At 45.5% G+C, this 23,428-nt stretch overlaps 1 protein-coding gene across 2 annotated transcripts in view; it reads left to right on the forward strand.

Moving 5' to 3' along the window:
* The first annotated feature begins 3,306 nt into the window (after positions 1-3,306).
* LOC147014192 (histone H2A.V) overlaps positions 3,307-23,428 on the forward strand; it is a 29,465-nt gene continuing 9,343 nt past the window's right edge. The window contains exons 1-4 of one of the 2 annotated variants that reach the window (XM_085851954.1): positions 3,307-3,354; positions 9,692-9,781; positions 19,734-19,847; positions 20,168-20,297. In XM_085851954.1, the coding sequence (XP_085708080.1) occupies positions 3,343-3,354; positions 9,692-9,781; positions 19,734-19,847; positions 20,168-20,297 (346 nt within the window). In that variant the 5' untranslated portion in view covers positions 3,307-3,342. Of the gene's footprint in view, positions 3,355-3,761; positions 4,041-9,691; positions 9,782-19,733; positions 19,848-20,167; positions 20,298-23,428 lie in introns of those variants that run through there. The other variant, XM_085851956.1, reaches the window with a different exon arrangement.

Consider the following 23,428-nt stretch of genomic DNA (forward strand, 5'->3'; position numbering starts at 1 on the left):
CACTTACCTTGGCAGTGATATTCATGTCTCTGCTGGCTGCGAGTCAGAGGTCAATAGACGTCTGGGCCGGGCCTGGGGAGTCATGGATTCACTGGATCATGGGGTGTGGCGCTGCCGGTACCTGTGCGGGAGGACGAAAGTCCGAGTCTTCAGGTCCTTGGTACTTCCAGTCTTGCTCTATGGGTGCGAGACTTGGACTCTGACCAAGGATCTGAGACGGAGACTTAATTCCTTTGGTACCAGGTCTCTTCGGAGAATCCTTGGCTATCGCTGGTCGGATTTTGTGTCCAACGAGCGGTTGCTGAGAGAGACTCGGATGAGATTTGTTACCTGCATAGTCCATGAGCGTCAGTTGCGGCTGTATGGACATGTGGCTCGTTTTCCTGACTCTGATCCTGCTCACCAGATTCTCTCAGCGAGGGAGTCTCATGAGTGGAGGAGGCCAGTGGGTCGACCACGTGCCTCATGGTTGCAACAGGTTGACCATCATCTCAAGGAGATGGGGATGGGCCTGGCATCTGCCTGGGGGATGGCCAGGCGGAGGCCCCTGGAGTACCGGCGGAAAGTGGACGCAGCGACGCGCTGTTCTGGCACATGCTCCCATACCTGACCTGACCTTCTTGGGACCGCCTCTGTGGACCCGTGATTGGTCCATCCTTCGAGTTTTCAGCCGCTCCCATCCAATGGGTTGCTGACACGTCTCGTTGGCTGACACTGTCAGAGCGCTGGGCAGGGGCTAGTTCGGAGGAGGGAAGGAGGAAGAAGAATGCGTCTCTCGGTACACCACCACTGTATGAACACTGGACAGCCTGCTACACCTTCTGACGCACATGTAACGTCCAATTAGCGAACAACCTGGCTAAACACGCATTTAAGGGGGGATCTGGGCTAATCCTACATTTAACAACCCACTAAGGGCCCATTTCCGCAACAATATAGCACATCTCAAAAAGTTGGGGACGGATTCGGCTGAAACATGGTGGACATGTTGGGTATGGGACAAGAATGAATTGATTCGATTTTGGTGAAGATCCGGATCTGCAAACAATAATTTTTCAATCTCTTTAAGTGATTCTTCGCCATTGACAGATGAGCCCAAAACTATATATAGCGCAACATCTCAAAAAGTTGTGGATGCATTCAATTGAAACTTGGTGGACAGGTTGGGTGTGTGACAAGAATGAACTGATTCGATTTTGGTGAAAATCCAGATCTGCATACAAGAATTTTTCATTTTCTTAAAGTGATTCTTCACCATTGAAAGATGAGGCCAAAACGATATACCGCGCAACATCTCAAAAAGTTGTGCACGGATTCGGCTGAAACTTGGTGCACAGGTTGGGTGTGTGACAAGAATGAATCGATTTGATTTTGGTGAAGATCCAGATCTGTATACAAGAATTTTTCAATTTCTTAAAGTGATTCTTCACCATTGAGCGATGAGGCCAAAACGACATATAATAGCACAACATCTCAAAAAGTTGTGGACGGATTCGGACGAAACTTGGTGGACAGGTTGGGTATGGGACAACGAGGAATCGATTCGACTTTGGTGAAGATCCGGATCTGCATACAAGACTTTTTCAATTTCTTCAATGATTCTTCACCATTGAGAGATGAGGCCAAAACGATATGTAGCACATCTCAAAAAGTTGTGGACGGATTCGGCTGAAACTTGGTGGACAGATTGGGTGTGTGACAAGAATGAATCGATTCGATTTTGGTGAAGATCCGGATCTGCAAACAATAATTTTTCAATCTCTTTAAGTGTTTCTTCACCATTGAAAGATGAGGACAAAACGATATATAGCGCAACATCTCAAAACGTGGTGGACGGATTCGGACGAAACTTGGTGGACAGGTTGGGTATGGGACAAGGATGAATCGATTCGATTTTGGTGAAGATCCAGATCTGTAAACAAGAATTTTTCAATTTCTTAAAGTGATTCTTCACCATTGAAAGATGCGGCCAAAACGATATATAGCGCAACATCTCAAAACACTGTGGATGGATTCGGATGAAACTTGGTGGACAGGTTGGGTATGGGTGAAGAATCGACAAGGAGGAATCGATTCGATTTTGGTGAAGATCTGAATCCGGATACGAGGAGTTTTGATTTTTTAAAAACTGATTCTTCACCATTGAGAGACGGTGCCAAAAAACCAATGTATATGATGATATTTAAAAATAAGTTGTGGACGAGTTGGTTAAAGTGACAAGAACAAGCCGACCCGATTCGATTTTGGTTCAGCTCCGAACCCAAATCCAACCTTTCAGGTGGGATGCACAACATAAGCCGGTCTTGGTCTTCTTGGTCTTCTTGGTCTTCTCCTTATCCTTCTCCTTCTCCTTCTCCTTCTCCTTCTCCTTCTCCTTCTCCTTCTCCTTCTCCTTCTCCTTCTCCTTCTCCTTCTCCTTCTCCTTCTCCTTCTCCTTCTCCTTCTCCTTCTCCTTCTCCTTCTCCTTCTCCTTCTCCTTCTCCTTCTCCTTCTCCTTCTCCTTCTCCTTCTCCTTCTCCTTCTTCTTCTTCTTCTTCTTCTTCTTCTTCTTCTTCTTCTTCTTCCAAAAACTTTGGGGCTCATCCCTTTGATATGCAGGATCCGGATCCACATATATACTAAACACTTAGACACATCCTCACATAAACGGTGCCTTTTGAGAGCGTCTATCATGAACTTTTAAATATATTCGGACATTTGCTTTAAAGTTTCAAAAAGTTCACGTTACTATTTAAAGATTATTCCATTTAATGTATTGTAATTTCGTAAATACACTATTTTGTCGTCATGAACGACGATCGTCCATGACGGGTCTCGCTCTTGGCTCAATAAAGGCACGTGACGAAATATCGGAAGTTTTTTTTTTATTCTTCTTCTTCCTCTTCTTTTTATTGTTCTTCTTCTTCTGGTGAAGACAAAACCTTTCGGACGCGGCTCTTGGACACATTTGTCCTTGTAGTTATTGAGAATGTCGATTTTATTGAAATAAACGCTTTATATAATAAAATAAGCCTAAACTGAATTTAAACACCGACAATACAGGATTGTCAATAACTTGCTATTCGTATGGCTTGGTATTATTATTATTATTATTATTATTATTATTATTATTATTATTATTATTATTATTATTATTATTATTTACGTGGTAAAGGAATCCGTTGCTCGTTTTCTCAGCATCGCTCATTCCCAATTTGAAGAGAAACGGAAAGTAAACCGTCAGCGTGTTTCTATTGGTTGTTCATAAGAAAGATTGTCCAACAAGCTCGATGCTCATTGGATAATACGATTTGGAACAGTGGGGGCGGTTTTTCTTGTTGGTGACGGAACGAGATCGATGCGATGAGTCAACGAGTACGTACGGATGACGTTTGGGAGGGTCCAAGTAAACGCCTCAGGGTTGATTGAACGTGACATTTTTAATCGGATGATATTAAACCGTCAGCGTCCGATTCGTTCAAGGAATTGTGGCTTTTTTATTTTATTTTTTTTCTTCATTAAACGTAACTTTTCGGATACCTGTTATATATCGTCAAAAAAAGAGTTAAAAAACCAAGGTTATTAAATGTCGCACAATGCTGGTGGAAGGACAACTAATCCCCCGACCTCATGCTTGCCGTCACAGGCAAAACCATTGTCGTGTGTTTCAAGTTTATGAGTTCGATTTGGTGATTAAAAATTCATCCTCCGATTGGCTGTTTCGCGAGGTTATGTTGAATGTCCGTTTGTCGTTGTGGAAATTTTGATTTTTCTCTCTTGTTTATGAAAGATTGCTCACTCAATTAATTCGATGATTTATGCGGCACATTAAGATTTATTTTTAAAAAACAAAAAAACAAGGTTGCATCTGAGACGGAAGCAGTCGAGCAAGAAGAAGAGCGGGAAAATCCGCCATCTTCCGGCTCGTGCGCGGCTTCAGCGAACGACTGTGTTGTTGATTGTGCGCAGCACGTTTCTCGTTTTTGGTTGGAAAGACGTGTTGAAAGCTGACGTTTCTAACGAAGGGTATTTCGAGGAAGGAATAAAACAGTAAAGCGATGGTAAGTGATGATTAGTATTCGTTTTGGCGGGAAGTGAAGAACGATTTAGGAAAGAATGGAGTAAAGTGTGGGCGAGGTGGATGCCTGAGCTACTGGTGTGCTGCTCGTGAAGAGGTTAGATCGGGTGAGGGACTCGTGAAGACGTTAGATCGGGTGAGGGGCTCGTGAAGACGTTAGATCGGGTGAGGGGCTCGTGAAGAGGTTAGGTCGGGTGAGGGGCTCGTGAAGAGGTTAGATCGGGTGAGGGACTCGTGAAGAGGTTAGGTCGGGTGAGGTGCGAGCGAGGAGGTTTGGTCGAGTGAGGTGCGAGCGAGGAGGTTTGGTCGAGTGAGGTGCGAGCGAGGAAGTTAGGTCGGGTGAGGTGCGAGCGAGGAGGTTTGGTCGAGTGAGGTGCGAGCGAGGAGGTTTGGTCGGGTGAGGTGCGAGCGATGGGGTGAGGTGTGAGCGAGGAGATTAGATCGGGTGAGATGCGAGCGAGGAGGTTAGGTCGGGTGAGGTGCCAGCGAGGAGGTTAGGTCGGGTGAGGTGCTCGCGAAGAGGATGGTCGGGTGAGGTGCCCGTGAGGAGGTTAGGTCAAGTGAGGAGCCCGCGAGGAGGTTAGGTTAGGTGAGGAGCTTGTGAAGATGTTAGGTCGGGTGAGGTGCGAGCGAGGAGGTTAGGTCGGGTGAGGTGCCCGCGAGGAGGTTAGGTCGGGTGAGGAGCCCGCGAAGATGTTAGGTCGGGTGAGATGCGAGCGAGGAGGTTAGGTCGGGTGATGTTCCAGCGAGGAGGTTAGGTCGGGTGAGGTGCTCGCGAAGAGGATGGTCGGGTGAGGTGCCCGTGAGGAGGTTAGGTCAAGTGAGGAGCCCGCGAGGAGGTTAGGTTAGGTGAGGAGCTTGTGAAGATGTTAGGTCGGGTGAGGTGCGAGCGATGAAGTTAGGTCGGGTGAGGTGCAAGCGAGGAGGTTAGGTCGGGTGAGGAGCCCGCGAAGATGTTAGGTCGGGTGAGGTGCGAGCGAGGAGGTGAGGTTCGGGTGAGGTGCGAGCGAGGAGGTGAGGTTCGGGTGAGGTGCGAGCGAGGAGGTGAGGTTCGGGTGAGGTGCAAGCGAGGGGGTTTGGTCGGGTGAGGTGCGAGAGAGGGGGTTAGGTCGGATGAGGTGCAAGCGCGGGGGTTAGGACGGATGAGGTGCGAGCGAGGGGTGAGGTGCGAGCGAGGGGATTAGATCAGGTGAGGTGCAAGCGATGAGGTTAGGTCGGGCGAGGAGGTTAGGTCAGGTGAAGTGCTGGCGAAGAGGTGAGGTCGGGCGAGGTTCTCGCGAAGAGGTTGGGTGAGGTGCCCGTGAGGTGCAGACGAGGTTAAGTCGGGTGAGGTGCGAGCGAGGGGTTAGGTCGGATGAGGTGCGAGCGAGGGGGTTCAGACGGGTGAGGTGCGTGCGAGGAAGTTAGGTCGGGTGAGGTTCCCGCGAGGAGGTTCAGTCGGGCGAGGTGCTCGCATTGAGGTTGTCGGGTGAGGTGCTCGCAAAGAGGTTAGGTCGGGTGAGGTGCTCATGAGAGCGATTGTTCGGGTGAGGTGCTCGCCAAGAGGGTAGGTTGGGTGAGGTGCCCGTGAGGACGTTAGGTCGTGTGAGGTGAGGTTCAGACGAGGAGGTTAGGTCGGGTGAGGTGTGAGCGAGGACGTTAGGTCGGTTGAGGTGCTCGTGAGGAGATAGGTCTGGTGAGGTGCTCGCAAAGAGGTTAGGTCGGGTGAGGTGCTCGCGATGAGGTTAGGTCGAGTGAGGTGCTCGCAAAGAGGTTAGGTCAGATGAGGTGCGAGCGATGGGGTTAGGTCGGGTGAGGTGCGAGCGAGGAGATTTGGTCAGGTGAGGTGCGAGCGAGGAGGTTAGGTCGGGTGAGGTGCGAGCGAGGGGGTTAGGTCGGGTGAGGTGCGAGCGAGGGGGTTAGGTCGGGTGAGGTGCGAGCGAGGGGGTTACGTCGGGTGAGGTGCGAGCGAGTGGTACGTCGGGTGAGGTGCGAGCGAGGGGGTTACGTCGGGTGAGGTGCGAGCGAGGGGTTACGTCGGGTGAGGTGCGAGCGAGGGGGTACGTCGGGTGAGGTGCGAGCGAGGAGGTTACGTCGGGTGAGGTGCGAGCGAGGAGGTTACGCTGGGTGAGGTGTGAGCGAGGAGGTTATGTCGGGTGAGGTGAGCGGGGGGGGGGGCGGTGTGAAGATAGAGGTGAGAGATGATGTGAGGTGCGTATGGACGAGGGATGTGGCATGCATGCAAGAGAGAAGTGTTAGGTATGATTGAGGACAGGTTGGCGTTGGTAAGGTGGGTGAGTGTCGATGAGGATGTAAGGTGTGCAGGGGAGGGTGGTATGTTTCATGAGTGGGTGCAGATGAAGATGGGATGGAATGTCAAGTGCTGGTATGGAGGTAATTATCTGAGTTGTGTGGGTACAGGTTAGAATGGGGTTGAAAATGAGGTGCGTGGTTGCTGGTTCAGATGGGACTCGATGTGTGCAGCTCAAGATGGGTTGTGGTGGTGATGTGTGTGTGTGTGTGGGTGTGTGGGTGCAAGTGAGGATGGTATGAGAGGTCATTGATTGCGTGAGAGGGGGGATTGAAAGTGAGGTGTGTGGTTGCCATTGAGCATGGAATGTGATGTGTGCACGGGAGGGTGGGATTGGATGTGAGGTGTTTGCACAGGTCAGGATGGCACATCATGATATTGTTTGGGCACAGATGAGGATAGGATGTTCTGGTGAGAATGGGATGTGTTGTGTGCAGGTGAGGGTTGGCCATTTGTGGTGCCATTCTTTATATATGCCAAGATGCTATGCTTGCATTTGATTATGCTCAAGTGTTTGAATCGTACTTTGTAAAAGTATTTGATTAAACGGTTCAGCCTCCGATGTTAAATCTTGTTTTGGTTCCAAATGCTAAGAGTTTTGTGTGCAACTATTTCAGCAAAATTAGAATTTCTGTTTTCATTGCTGGCTCTTTGAAATTGTGAAATTATCTGTGCAAACATCCCAAGCAAAGCTGGAAATGTTTATTTTTGTGATACATTGTATATCTTGGATCTTTTTGCTTTGGCAGACTAAAAGAAAAGAAAGACATTTCAACACAAATACTTTTCCTGCTTATTTGCTCCCCTCCGTATGACTGAAACAGGAAGTTTATTGAGGGAGCATATCAATGTTTGTAAACCCTTCCGGTTCCGGGTTCCTTCATGGCCAGACGCCGACCACATTCTTTGTTCTGACAGACTGCACCCTGAAGCTGAGGATACTTGTTCCACAATCATCCTTGTTTAGCCGTTTTTTTTTTTGTTGTTTTTTGCTCACTGTAGGTAATGTGTTTTCATGTGTCTGTCCTGGTCGCGTGCTCCTCTCGGCCTCATTCAGAGGTCTTGCTGTCTTTAGTTTCTTTTTTTTTGTATACATAGTCCAGGTTTGTGGAGGAGCTAGTACAATGAATAATAAAAACAGGACGCAAAAACACACATGCATGGGTTGGACAAGTTCGAAACAAGGAAACTCCAAGTAGGTCGGTTGAGGTGAGGTGCTGTCCTCGCCTGCATAATGTCCTTTCATGTCCTTTCAGAGAGAGATATTGGAGGGAGGAGAGGTTAACAAGGGTAGAAAAGGTCATGGTTTTGGGTTGGGGCCGATATGAGATGGTGGTGAACAGCTGTCTTGAAGACCTGGAGGGAAGAATTAGATTGAAGGGCATGTGGAAGTTGGTTCCACAGGTGGGGGAAAAAAAGGAACAAATGAGTGAAGGTGAGCAGTGATCCTGGATTTAAGTAGTTTCACCAAGAGGGGGTCAATGGTGGACCTGGTGAATCCTGCAGAAACCTGGGGGTTGGGGGGGGGGAGAGAGACAAAGGATGGAAAGAGCAGTGGCTGCAAGACCAGAAAGGAGGCAGTGGAAGACAGAGAAACCACCGACCTGTCCATGATCGTCATAAGCCCATCGACTGCTTCATCATGGGAGATTCCTATCATCCTAAAGGCCTTGTTTTCCACAGAGTCAAGCTGAGTAATATGTGAGTAGGGGAGCCAGCCCAGAGGGGAGAGCAGTCCTCCATCGAGCTGCGGATAAAGACCTTGTAGGTGGATAGTGGTTCTGGTGTTCAAAGGAAAGACTTTGTATGACGGAGGATGCCAATTTGGTGGCTGGCTGTGAAGGCCAACTTTGAAATGTGGTTTGCCCAAGAAAGAACATGGCTAATAATGAGACCCAGGAGTTTGGATGACTACTTCCTCAAGATGGTTGTGAAGAAAGTAGATAGGGTTTGCCACTGTCCTTTCAGAGAGAGATAATGAGTGTGAGATTTGTCAGGATTAAGATATTCCAAGTGTTTTACCAGTTTATGATGTTTTATTCTATTTTATTTTTTTTCCCACGGTTTTTAGGACCTGCAAACTTGTACCGTCCGGTCCAGTGGCAGTCAGTCGAGGGTTGAAAGAACTTCTTCACTTTCTCAGGAGCAGTTGCGTATGACTGGGAAGGATGGGTACCGAGAGTGAGGGGCTGGCGGCACAAAATTTGGAAGCAAACACAGAATTGAAGCATTCAGCCTTCTCACGAGTGGAGACTCCTGTAGTTCCATTTGAAGTGGGGGAGGGATGGAAGGGGGGCATACTCCAGAGATAGACTTAACCAGATGCCACCAGGATTTTGAGGAGGGAGATGGGTTTGAAAGTTCAGTCCTGAGGTTGGCCAGATGTTGTTTTCTGGCTCTCCTGAGAGGGGACACACACTTGTTGCAGACTTTTTGGAATGTAGTAAGGTTTCCTTCCAGGAAGAGAAGGCAAGTTGTTTCAGAGCACCTGCCTTTCCTCCCCTTCTTCATTTTCCTCTTTGTTCATATCCTTCTCCTTTTGCCTGCTGCTACTTGTTGCTGTGTTGCATAATATGATCTTTGCTTGTCATGTTTACGCTCACTTTTTGAAAACACTACATTGATAGAATGTAAATTTATTTGCATTTTAAAAAGAATAAAAAAAAAAATTCATACATCCTATGATCGTGCTAATCTTTAGTAATTCGCATTTTGAATGAGCAATAATTTTGTGGGTTCGAGATTGGGTCGATGTTACGATCTGCTCAGTGTATGTTTGATATGCGGCCTGGCAGGATTGCCGAGATGTATGCACACTCGCATTTGAGTTGTTTTGACTGGCTTTGCATATCAGCCCAGCAAATAAAACTCAACCTGGTGTTTCCAATGCAGGGAGCTGCATCGAGTGTGCACCATCCCTTAGAAGCTTAGATGGACGTAAACTAGGTGGATTATCTACTGGCGTGAGTTTGTGGATGTTAAAAGTCCCACGATATCCTTTGTGAATAGTAGGCGAGTCATCCCCTCACCCTGGTTAAATTCCAACTTCCTGCATGTTCTCTGGGTAGCACGTGGTCTTGATCTTCTTAAAGCTTCCCTGGCACCACATTGCTATCTGGGCAGCAACTTGTGCATTATAAACAAAAATTGTCCAGCTGGTTCGCTTGCTTCTCATGAACAGACTTTGGGTTCGAAGGGCAATCGACACACGTCTGATATTGAAACGGGTAAATGGTGAGACTTTGCCTGCTTTTTAAATTCAATCTTGTTTGCCTCTTCTTTTTTCTTTGTTTTATTTTTGGATTTAAGAGAAAATGTTTCCATGTTACCCAATGCTTTTTCAGGCAGGAGGTGGTGGCAAAGGAAAGTCTGGCAAGGACACAGGGAAGGCAAAGGCCAAGGCTGTCTCTCGCTCCCAAAGAGCTGGACTTCAGGTATGAGTTGTGCTTTAGACACATCCTTTCATATTGCTCGTGGCTACACTTTAAACATGAGTTGCCTATTATTGCTCTGCTTCTTTGTCATGTCATGCTGTCCCAAACAGACACTTTAAATGTATTGTCGCAGGTGAGAAGACCACTAGGTGGGGGAAAGCTACGTCGATTCCCACCAGACTCCCCAGAATTGTAGGCAGTCGCTCACGGATAATTCCGTGATGCGGTCGGTCACTTAACGGACCGTGGACGCCAATAACTCGACCGCGTGACTTAGGGTCCTCCCGCCTATGGAATCGGGTTACCTAATTAAACACCAGGAACCACACCCTTGGTATGCCTTGTCCGAACCGGATCACTCGACCGGATTGGATCACCTTCCCGGATCGGATGCAGCCGAGCGACACTGCCAAGGACGTATCGGCTTGAAGGAACGGGTTGTTGGGAATAAAGACCCAGCTGGACTTGGATCTGAACCATGCTGGACCAATGAGGGAAAAGACAAAGGCGAGCTGCAAACATTTCCACAACAATGATTTATTTACGAAGAGCGAGGAAAAGCATGTAGCACAACAAAGGTTTATTGTAAATTGTGGGTTTAATGCAGGGAAAGATGAGAGAGGTGTGGGGTGCGGCAATTTTACAAGTAACTTACGAAGCAGACAGTGCAGACTTGACATTGGATTAATAAAGCAACAATAAAATATCTTATACAGGCTTACTTGACAGACAGGCGCCAACACACTCAGACAAAGAAAACCCAATGAAAAGAAAAGGATTTTGCAGCCAGGGAGGAGGGAGTTGAGGTTACAGTTTCTCGGTACTTGAGCGTTTCGGGGGAGCGATGATCCGTGGTGCGGCACCCGACAATGGTTGAGTTGTTCGGCCACAACCGAACGTGTGGAGATCGTGTCTGCAGGAGGGGCTCGAGTGGAGAAGAGCGGAGTCCAAAGAGGGGGGGGGGGGCGAGAGATGAGCAGCAGGCAGGACCAGGCAAGAGGTCGTGAGGTTGGAGATGAGGAACAGAAAGCGGGGCCAGACAGGAGGCTTGATTGAGAAGCAAGGGGCGGTTCGACGACGTGGCAGGAACACTCACTCTCAATGACTCCTCCTCTCCTTAAATTCTCCTTCCTCCTTATTCAATATGTACTCAAAAACCTCTCTCAATTCTAATTCCAACAAACTTGCAATTCTCTTCCCAACCCACTTGCAATTCTCTTCCCAACCTCATCTGCACAGGTCCGTGCTTTTTAGAACCCGGAGGTCGGGGAGGAGCCTTGCCGAAACCTGACGTCATTGTCCAAGCTAAGCATGCCGATTGGACCGGCCCTTCACGTGGTCCGCCTTTCTGGGCGGGGTTTCAGCCAGAGGCCGGCCTGGCCCGCCCACGTCTGGCCTTGGGAAGATGGTTGGCGGTGCAGCTTATCGCGTGTGTCCAGCCAAACGTCGGGATTTTGCCTCTGAAAACGAGTCGCTCGGTAGACTGTGGTACGCTGTGGCCAGCGAAACGAGGGTAGCAAGTGAGATGAAGGCACCGTGGATAGTCATGCTGTGGTAAGCGAGACGAGGGTAGCAAGCGAGGTAAATTTACCTCAGCAGTGAAAAGAGGAAGAGTGGGAAGTGGAATGGAGGGGAAAAATGATTTGATAACCTAACTAATAGCCCATCGCAACACGCTTCCTCGTCTTCCCACTCGACAAAATGTAGGGACCTCACTTCACGTATATGAATGGAATAACTGACTCAGGACAACTGTATGTTGTATGCATACCGTTCCGAGAACCGTAACGGTATCTTTGAACTTGTATCCACCTTTTCAGGTACGTACTTATAGGTTCATAATTGTTTTGCTTTTGTATCAGCTGGTGAAGTCATTGCAGACCTTTGCTGCTTTGAGAAATGGTGCAGTATAGAATAGAGATGTCCAAGTCGTTTGTAAATGTGGGAGTCCAGTCCAGTCCATTGGGACCATACTCTGTACAGAGCGTTGGTGCTGCCGAAGCAGTCTCCTTGGCTATTGGGCACAATCCTGGACAGGTCGCCACTCTGACGCAGGATACTTGAATGACTCGGTCATCCCAGCAAGCTGGTACTCATTTTGCCGACCTCGGAAGGATGGCAGGCTGAGTCAACCCCCTGGTGAATTAATTCAGCGGGCAACGAGGCTTGAACTCAGGACCCTCGGATCCCAAGCAGCCACCCTAACCACTGAGCCAACACCAGGCTAATGTGGGAGGATGAGATGTTTATATGTGAAAATCATATTATTGGTCCGAGAGCAATGTCCTTTGACTATTCAAGCCTCCTGCAGAGAGTCCTTCATTGAGACCAATGGGCTGTTGTTTCCAGTCAGTCACAAGCGGACCAGTGTGAAAGATGATTTAACATTCCATGTCCTCTGATTCTGATATAATTTGGCAGGAAAGGTTGTTTGTTTGTTTTTGTTCCTGAATGCACCCGGCACAATAGTAGGCCAATTTCAGCACAATAAGAAGTCATGGTCATTTGGAGTTGTGGGTTGCCCTTCAATATTGGGAGCTGTACAAGTTGATGACTCCTGCCCGCTACCCCATATGAACTTCTATATTTGGAATGTGTGCATTTTGGGGAGCCCTGCCTCCAAGACATTACCATTTTCCTTTTTTCTCTTTGCAAGAGCGGGGCTCAATCAGGGTCCAGTGATGGATCAATATACCGGTTCTGTCAGTGTAATTTTTCATGTTGATAGACCAATATTAGAAATTTGAATATACCAGTATACCAAAACATTTGAAAGGAAGAAAAAAAAAAATGGGATTATTCACAAAAAATAAAAAATCTGTTTCATACTTGTCTGGTCTGATGAAAAGCAAGTTTTATAAAAAAAATATTCAGTACAGTGAGTTAACAAAGGGATTCCATTCTCAACAACCGCTCATCGTGTGTGTTTGTGTGTGTTTCATTCAAGCTTCTCGGTCTCACGACCTACCAGGATCTTTCCTGGGAAAGCCACATTTCCAAGCTGTCCTCCAAAGCAAGTCGCCAACTGTGAATCGTTCGTTGTGCAAAGTCCTTCCTTGGCACACCTGAGCTCCTGACTCCATACAAAGTTTTTGTCCGCAGCCTGATGGGAGTACGTCTCTCCCCTCTGGACTGGGGCTCCTGCCTCTCACCTTTCTCGCCGGCTTCACGCTGTGGAAACCAAGGCATTTAGGACCATTGGTATTTCCTGCAATGAGGCTGAGTCTTTCACTGCAGGCAGGTCGGTAGTCTTTCTGTCTTTTACCGTCTCCTCTCTGGCCTCGCCCCCCTGTTCTGTCTGAGATGTGCCCCCCGCACCCAATATTTCCCTAGGGTGCTCAAGGTCCGCCAGCAACGCCATTCTGGTGAAACGACCAAAATCAAGAATCACTGCTCGCTTTCACTCTTTCATTCCTCTCTTTTTCCTGCCTTTGGAACAAACTCCCACACTCTCTTCAATCCCACTCTTTCCTCCAGGTCTTCAAAACAGCTGTTCACCACCATCTCTCGTCTTCCCCCATCCAAAACCACGATCTTTTCTTCCCCTGCTAATCCGCCCCAAACCACCTTCAAATTCCCTGCTTTCCTTGCTGAAAGTCCCTGTTGTGTCCATCTTGTTTACCCTGTGTACCCCACCCCAACCCTCTCCCTTCCACAGATCTCATGTCTCTGTTCCACACCGTTTTGTCCTTCCCTCTCTCGCCCCTCTTGTCTCCTGATCCTCTTGTTGTACGTTCTGTGTGTTAGCTCTCATACGAGCTGTCATACAAAATAAATATATTGATCAGCCGTTGACTTGGTGTGATAAATAGTGGTACCAGCACACGAGTGGAGGGGGAGGGGGGGCTTACTCCCAGTGATTTAACAAGCTCAATGGGAGAATAACCATTACCTTGTTACCCGTGCCCGCATCGTTCAAAATAAGGAGAATGCCACGTTTAATAATTTTAATATTTAAAGTCCACAAAGCCCAGATTTGTTTCGAGAAAGATGAGTTTCTCTGCCTTGTCAGATGAAAGACAATTTATTTTGTTATGATGTGCTGCACAAGCAGCACGGAGCAATCTCCTTTTCGTAAAGGTGTTTTATAATGGGGCTGTTAAAGATTGCATGTGAAATGTGCCCCTTTTGCTTGGAGGCCCAGAATACTGTCATCCTACCTTTGAAACGGGGGAATTTTTTTGTTTTTTAAAAATTTAACTGAAGCTTTGATGCACGTGATTACGCCTGGAACTTATGAACTTATGACCTCAAGACTGACTTGGCCAGGAAGTAAGTACAGTAGGTTTTAACTTTTAACTTCAGCAATGTACGAGCGATCACATTTTTGCTTTGTCCTCATGGCTGTTTCTCAAGCAATTGCATATTTTGTATGAATCTGGTGTGTTTTCACAAGCCTGTGACGATTACTGATGGTGATGGTGATATTGGCACTGTCCTTGTCATTGCGTGTGCCAGTTACAGCTGAGCTGCACACACGCAGTCAGTAAGACAGTACATTTTATTTAGTGAGGCGCATGTGCACACTTGTGTGTGTATTTTACACACACAGCGTGCCAACGTGAAATGCATCGGGGCCTTACCAGCTGTCTCTGTGGTCTCATTGCATGCACTGGTCGCTACACTAATTGGACCACATGCAGTCCCTCTCATGATGTCCACCAATCATAGCTAGAATGACGACTCTGCCAAACAAACTACAAAGCATGTGCTTTATAGCCTGAACTCTCAGGCCAGTCCTGCGAGAGTGCTACAATTCGATGGCAATATTTACTTGGCTAGCTGGCTGAGCACTCACCTGCTACCGACAATTAATGGTCATCGACTGTCTTTTAAAATTTCCCTGCAAGAAGCGAAGGACAAAATTGAACCCCTTTTTATGCCTCTGCTGACAAAGTCGCTGGAGGCATGTTTTGGAGTTGCCTGTCCGTCTCTCCGTGTTAATTTTCTCTGTTTCTCTGCAACCACTTATCTGATTGAAATGAAATTTTCACCATGGGCGTGACTACTCATGTAGAATGTTTAAATGATAATTGTCATATTGTTGCGGGCCGGGTATCGGCTGCGAGCACGACCGCTAGGTGGAGCAGTGGGGTCGACTCTGCCGAACACTCGGAATTTATAAGTCGTCACCCCGGATAACTCCGGAGCCGACGGGTCCCTTATCGGACCGAAGATCGCCAATAGGTTGACCGCGTGGGATAGGGTCGATTGCCAATTTCAATTTACCTAAATACCCACGTCCTCCAAACTACTGGGGAAATTCACCCTCTGTGGAGCTCGAGCGGAACGAGCCACCAGCGTGCTCGAACTGTGCGTAACCCGAGCGGATGGTTACCGAGATCCGTCGGTCCAAACGTACATCTACGGCAACAACGGCCTTTCTAATTCCCCAAAACGCACCGTGTTAAACCAATAAAAGAAACACAAACACGAGCTGATACATTTAACAAATAGAGTATTTATTAACAGGAGGTGGGGAAGGAGGGAAGCATGTAAGGGCAGAGTTATCACAACTAATAAGAGATGCAAGGCAAATAATGTACAGCGAAGGCACTTAACAATTTACGACTTAAAGATGGGCCCACCGACACACACACACACACACACACACACACACACACACACACACACACACACACACACACACACACACACACACACACACACACACACACACACACACACACACACACACACACACACACACACACACACATACCCAGAAGGACATGGACCTGTCCACCTCATGTGGTTTGGCTGACACGAGCGAACCAGGCCAGCGTTGAGATGCGGTCCGAAGAACCAGACACCAGCGACGGGACGAGCAGACCCCAGAACATGCGCTCGAGGAAACGGCCCGAAGAACCAGGCGCCAGCGAGAGCGATCAAAGTCCAGAGCTCTGCTCAGCGCTCATCCCGACAACCAAAACTCTCCTTTTTTCAGCTGATCCACCGCACTTGTCCTCGGCTCTCCTTTCATTTCTTTCTCTCCGGCACGTCCGTTCAGGTGTGGCCCTCTCTCATTGGCTGCCCGAGGCAATCTTGCTCGCACCCCTCCGATTGGCTGAGAGGGGTGCCATGCCCGTATTTGGAGTGAAATCAAAGATGCCAATGCCACAAAGAAACCCCGCCTGGCACATTGGACTCCGCCCACGTACGTGCCGACACGCACGTAGGCCATGGCGTCGGTGTGAGGAAGCGAGGTGAGGGTGATGCTGCTGTTGTTGTAGTTATAGTTGATTTAAAATAAAAGAAAACCCTGACTATCAAAATTACTCTGCAACGCATGAACATTTAATTACCCATTAAACAAGGGACGGGACCCTAACTAAAAATATGTACTTACCGATATAACTGTTCTATAGGACCTGTATGTTGAGTGCTCATGGCTTCCAGATTCGCAACAATATGTCATGTGTCACAGTCATGTTGGAAAAAAGGAAAAACTTTGGACCCCTGCATCTCCGAAACTGCTCCATGGGAAAAAAAAATGTAACTTGGCACATGTCAAGTACTCACCATGGGAAAGAAGTGATTCATTTATTTTTTACTTACGAAATCTAAAGATTTCGTAAGTATATTGATGACGTTCGTCATCTGTTTGTGTGTTTGTTTGTTTGTTTGTAGGCACGATAACTCGAGAACGGAAGAAGCTACCAGTGTCAAATTACACCATGTGATTCAGGAGGGTGATGGCTAGTGCTGATTAGATTTTGGTCAAAATCTGTCAAAGGTCAAGGTCACAGTGAGGTCAAACATTCGATTTTTGATGGTTTGGTACAGAATCATCGTAGAAACTTCTGGTTTGCGTCGCTACCTTCTCTAGAGACAGCTTTTATTAGACAAGGTGAGAGGTCAAGTTGACGATTTCGTAAGTACCAATCTATGACTGCTTGTTTATGTATTTATTTGATGATTACCTCTGCCACCGAAGGTGAAGGAGGTTATTTTCACTCCTTTATGTCTGTTTGTGTACAGGATATCTCAAAAAGTTGTGGACGGATCCAGATGAAATTTTGTGGACAAGTTCGATCTGTGACAAGGGCGAACTGATTAGATTTTGGTGAAGATCCGGATCCGGATCCGACTAGTAGAATTTTTTTTTAAGTGATTCTTCACCATTGAGAGGTGGGATCAAAAACGATATGTAGCACAATATCTCAAGAAGTTGTGGACGGATCCGGATTAAATTTTGTGGACAGGTTCGGTGTGTGACCGCGACAAATTGTTTCGATTTTGGTGACTATCTGGCTCCGACTACTGGAATTTTTACATGATTCTTCACCATTGAGAGATAGGGCTCAAAAACGGTGTATGAGCATGATATTTCAAAGATGTATTGGGCCAGATATGTTCTCGTGAATAAGGCATTTCAGGGCGGAGGCATGCGCTCTTCCGATTGCCCTTCGAGTTTGATGATGTGGCTTCGTTGTGACGTTATAATTGCATACATACAAGTCGGACAATTTATCTGATGAGTTTGAATATTTTTAAGGGTCATCTCGGGCTAAATTGTATGGGGTAGGCAAAACATTTATGCCGTCATTGATCGTGTGACTCGGCAGCCATTTTTTTTTTTTAACGTAACCTTCAAAAATCTTCTTTTCTGAAATGGCTGAACAGATTGAGGCAAGCTTTTACAGGTATGATCACCTATCCATGAGGAACAAAAAATTATCCACTTGTGACATTGGTCACATGGTTTGGCAGCTATGATTTAATGTTTAACCTGAGCGTACGTATGGTCTGGCAGTCAGAATTATTTAATATTTTGAATCTGGGTTCAGGGATTTAAATCAAACTTGGTATAGGTATGTATCATGATATGTGGGTGGAGACTTATCTCGTGACGTCAGAAAAATTGCTGTAATTTTAGAGATCGAGTGCATTATGTATGCAGTGAATTACCGTGTGTCAATGATGTGTACGTCGTATATGAATACCCATTGGACCACGTATATTTGGAACCTGCATATGAAAAAAAAAATAAGATCATCTGTACCGGTTTAAGCCCACCGATATATCGATGTTGAAAAAATTGACAGTGGTGTACTGGGGTAACAATTGTGCACAACCAACAAAGGAATATTTGAACACGCGCACACACACTCCAAGAGAGTATAAAATATGTAATTGCATATGTATTTACATTTTTACAACGCCAACAGGAGAAAAGATGAAAATGAGCAACACAAGAGTAGCAAGTAAAGCTGTACATTTTAACAACAATGAAACGGTACTTCAAAGTTTGGAAAGACTTTTTCTTTTAAGGAAAGATATTATAACAGTGATACTTATTCATTTTGACGAACTCACAGACACTTTCCAAACACCATTTAACCACAAATTCAATAACTTGGAAAAATTAAATGCAAGTGCACTGAAAAACCACATGGCATTGCATTGATTGACTGAGGATGCCCAGTCTCTGGTTGGCTTTGGAGATTAGTTTTGCTATGAGATTGGCCCAGGATAGCTCATGGCTGATGGTGAGGCCTTGAAGTTCAAGAGACGAAACCTCTTCCAGTGGCTGATCATGAAATAGACAGGTCGGTTGTTTGATGATCCTTCTGGGGCGACAAGGTGAACGATGATATTTTTCCAGCTCTCCTCTCTAGGCTGGCACTCCTGCCTCACCTTGCTCAGCTTGATGCCGTGGAAACCAAGGCCTGCAAGATAATTGGAATCTCCCGTGATGAAGCAACTGTAAATCTATTGGCTTATCACTTTCACATCGCAGACAGGTTGGTGGTCTCATCTTCTTCCATCTCCTTTCTGATATTGTAGCCTCTGCTCTCTCCGTGCTCTGTTCCCCTCATGTTTCTGCAGGGCGCACGGTCCACTGCTAACCCCCTTCTAGTGAAACTCCCAAAATACAGAATTGCTCCTCACCTCTCCTCATTTGTTCCTCTTTTAATTTTTTTAATGTATTTTTCCTGCCTGTGGAACAAATTTCCACATTCTCTTCAATGTCATTCTTCTCTGCAGGGCTTTCAGACAGCTTGTTCACTGCCATCTCACATCACCCTGCATCCAAAACTGATATTTTCTACCTCTGTTAACCCTCCTCAAGCCCACCTCTTTGCAAGTTTCCAGTTTTTCCTTCCTGAGAGTTTGCTTCTGTATCCATGTTGTCCTCCCTTATCCCTCATTCTTCCCCACATCCCTTATTTGTCCAAATCTCTTTTTTTAACCTGGACTCTGCTGTGTCCCCCCCCCAACCCCACCCATTTCTACTCTTCCATTTGTTCTGTTGGCCCTGATCTGTTTTATATTCTAGCTCTTCCATGACCGACGTAAACAAAAAAAAGAAGCTGACTACTCTGGTTCACCAGATGTGTAGATGCCCTGAAAAAATCGTTAATGTAGTTGTGAATGGTGACTGTCAAAATCTGCAAGTTCTGCCGAAAGCTCTTTATCTTGTTGAATCTGTCCCTCAGATCTCTCATTTGATGTTCCTTCCAGAGGAAAAGAAAAATGTTTTTGATATCACGAGCAGACAGTTAGATTGAAAAAGATTGTGTGCCAGTTTGGTGAAATCGTTAGCGATGTCCAATGACCCCATTAGTCTGATTTGTGTGAGATTTTGAGCGTCGTCTGTTGTCGAGACAAAAGGAGAAGTGAAGTACGGTAATCATAAAGGAAGCCAAAGCTGGAAAGGGCTGGAGAACCAGTAGGCACAAGATTATTTTTCAGTGATTGTATTTTCACTTTAAGATTTGTGGAGACTGCTGCAGTTATGGTTTGTCACAAAGTGCACAATAATCATTTTGTTGGATTTGTGGATCAAAATGATGCTGCTGATGATCTTCACTAGAGATGGAAGGCAAGCTTCCTAAGGAGGGGGTATTAAAGAGCATGGGCATTGGACAGTTTTGCTCTTCATTTTTAGCTCGCCACCTTGCAAATATGCCACGTGTTTCTGAGCACCATCTGCTTTTTGTTATAGTTCCCCGTGGGACGCATACATCGTCATCTGAAGACTCGAACTACCAGCCATGGACGAGTTGGAGCTACAGCTGCTGTCTATAGTGCTGCTATCTTGGAATACCTCACTGCTGAGGTAACATGTCTTATGAGGTGTTGTTATGCCTTTGTATGTTGATATATGATTTGTATGATGGGTGTGACCATTTTCTAAATGTTTTAGTGAGGCCATTTATACGCTTAAAATATTTTTTGTGTGCGTTTCCCCTCAAGATCACAAAAAAAAATTCTGATGATCAAAAAGGTTTAAAGCTAAAATCTTTCTGATCATATGCTTTTTGAGGACATTACAATTGGGGGACGAGGGGTGCTGTGGTGGTGGTGTATTATCCTGGATTCTCAGTGGCTGCCATTTTGTGCATCACTCTCATGTGGTGCATATTAATTTTTGTTCAGGTGCTAGAATTGGCTGGCAATGCATCCAAGGATCTGAAAGTGAAAAGAATCACCCCAAGACATCTGCAGTTGGCCATTCGTGGGGATGAAGAGCTTGATTCTCTAATCAAGGCAACCATTGCTGGAGGCGGTAAGAACAACACTTGTACACACACGGTTCTTACATCACATTCTAAAATGAGAACGCATTCGGTTAAACGCATATCTCCACCACGCTGAACACTTTACATTTGGTATCCCACTGATAGGACGGATCTGAATTTAGACCTGAACCATAATCAAATCGGCCTATTCATGTCACCGAAACAACTCTTCCACAAACTTTTTGAAATATGCTATACAGTAAACCCTCAAATCTCATGGGGGTTAGGTTCCTGGAAAATTCTGCGATAGTTAAAACCACGATGGTGGAAACCAAGGGCCAATGGGGAAGGCGAGGGAGTGGGGGGGGGGGTAAGGGATTGGTTCTTGACTTTCAAGAAAATGTGGATAGGAGGAAAGTTGGTGGCAGCCAGAAATAATCACAATTAAAATAAATATGTAAATATTTATCATGTCAACATTGAAATAAACATGTAAATATAATAAATACAGTATAAAAAATACACAAAAACAAGAATTTTACATTTTAAATTTATTTCAAAACAGCGAGGTGGTTGAGGGTAAACATATTATGTACTCTGCCGTAAATGGAAAACACAAGACTTAGCTCAAGATGCTACTGCTGTTGGAGGTCAGAAAGATGTGGATGTAGAACTTGCGAAGGTTGTTCGATCATCTGGAGCACAATGAAGTCGCCTGCAACATTGCCACATAGAAGAAGGGTAAGACAATCCTTAAGCCGCCTTAATATGGAGCAGATGTTTCTTGCTTGGACTGAAAGGTACGATTGTGGCATCCTCTTCCAAAATAATCCCGTCTCTTCGGCATTAAAAACCTGCTCCAGTATAAATCCCTTCACCTCGATTTGTTCCACGAGCTGTGGTGGGTAGCTTTTTTGCAGCATCATAGTTTACCATGGTTGAACTGGAGCTTTCAACCCTGGGTGCCTCACAGGAACATTGGGAAAGCTGCAATGATTTCTCCCGTATCACCAGTCCACTCAAAGGGGTAAATCCGCAAGGGTTTCTCGCGTACACCGGTTCACTCAAAGGCATTTTTTTTTTCTGTTTGGACCTTGATCCAAGCATAAAGCACTTTTTACATTCTTTCAATAAGAGGATCATGGCACTGAATCAAATGGAAGACTAAGAACGAACCCGAAGAAGTAAAGAGCAAAGATGGAGTCACCAGGAGGAACCTAGATATGATTCGAGTTTCAGCCACTACTTCACAACACTCAAACCCACCCAGATGCAACCAAATGAACCTGACAGAAAAATTTCTGCAATAATTCACTTCTCCTTTGAGAGATGGATAACAAAAGAGAGGAATAGATAGTAAATGAGATGAAAGTGAAGCAAAGCCAAGACTTAGAATGAAAAGAGAATTGTGAAAAAAAAGAGAAAGAAATGTCAAAGAACAAAGATGTCGGGAAGAATCAAGCCAGATCGATTTCAGCAGTTGCTCCCAGGCTCAAACGCAGCAACATGTATTAGCTACCATAAATGAGACGTTTGTGCTTTGCGTAGCGGGAACACTTGCACGGATATTTGACTCGTTTTTGCCGCAGTAGATTCATTGATCCCATAATAGTGGCCGACAGATGCTGCACTTTGACTTCTTGCCAAGCTATATAACAAGTCAACTTTTTTCTTTTTTTGCACAATGTCATAATCTTTCTCTGCCTTTTGGTACAACTAATTTTGTCCATAGTTTTACGTTTGGGAGCCATTATGAACTATTGTGTGTCTACGACATCTCGTAGATCTAGTATTACAGGATCTCCATTTGTCTTTTCCTGTTCGATGCCTATTCATTCTTAAACTTAGTTTCGTTCCCATATGCTGGTCTGATTACTCTAACGAACGGTGCGTGAGACAAGAAAAGGCTCGTAATTGGAGGTAATCATACACACAGACGGAAACGATGAATCATCTTTGCTCAAAAACCACGATTGGCTGAAATGAAATGCTGCAATAATAAAATCGGAACACAATCGGTTGCCCGCAAATGGTTGAAACCCGCGATATTCGAGAGTTTGCTGTATATCGTATTTGGCCCCATCTCTCAATGGTGAAAAATCCCCTAAAATTTTTTTATCTTCTCAAATTCTGATCTTCACCAAAATTTGTTTGATTTGTTCTTCCTTGTGACACACCCACCCTGTCCACCGAGTATCATCTGAATCTCTCCACAACCTTTTGAGATATCCTCACAGACAAACAGGGGTGAAAACATAACCTCCGTCCACCTTCAGTGGCAGAGTAACTATGAGTAGATTGTAGAGCAAGGGGTTTTCACCATTGATCTTTGAGTATGTAGACATCGGAAACATTCTGACATTGTATACGTCAAACGCTTTATCCATATGTGAAAATGTGAAGTATGAAAAATTGAGGGTCATCTAGGGCTGAATAAAAATTTATGGGGGGTAAAAAAATTGGATGTCAATCACATGGTTTGGCAGATATATATATATATATATATATATATATATATATATATATATATATATATATATATATATATATATATATATATATATATATATATATATATATATATATATATATATATATATATATATATATATATATATATATATATATATATATATATATATATATACACACACACACACACACACACACACACACACACACACACACACACACACACACACACACACACACACACACACACACACACACACACACACGCAGTCACTTAACGATCTTACCACGAAACTCAGTCACCACTTAACGACGGGGTTACGTTCTGAGAAACGTGTCATGAAGTGACGTCGTCATTGTGCGAACATAATTTTTTTTTCATTTTCGTTTTCGAACATCGTACTTGCACAAAACTCGACACCTAAGCTATATGGTATAGCCTATTGCTCCTCGGATACAAACCTGTACAGCATGTTACTGTATTGAATACTGTCGGCAATTGTAACACACATCCAAGAGACAGAAGACGCGTTAGATTTACCTTTGTGCAGTTCATGACGGCCATCGGTGTTGTTAGCAGCAGCTTACAACCTCCTCTCGCATCGATTATAGAAAGGTGAAAAATAGCGTTTGGATTTTATAAATCCGTAATCATTGCATCGATGTTATAATTTACAAATGAAGAAACGAGCACCTGTCAATTGTG

The sequence above is a fragment of the Eptatretus burgeri genome, chromosome 13 (genome assembly GCF_056783735.1).
Source record: "Eptatretus burgeri isolate ZD-2024b chromosome 13, Ebu_testis_v1, whole genome shotgun sequence".
NCBI classification, from domain to species: domain Eukaryota; kingdom Metazoa; phylum Chordata; class Myxini; order Myxiniformes; family Myxinidae; genus Eptatretus; species Eptatretus burgeri.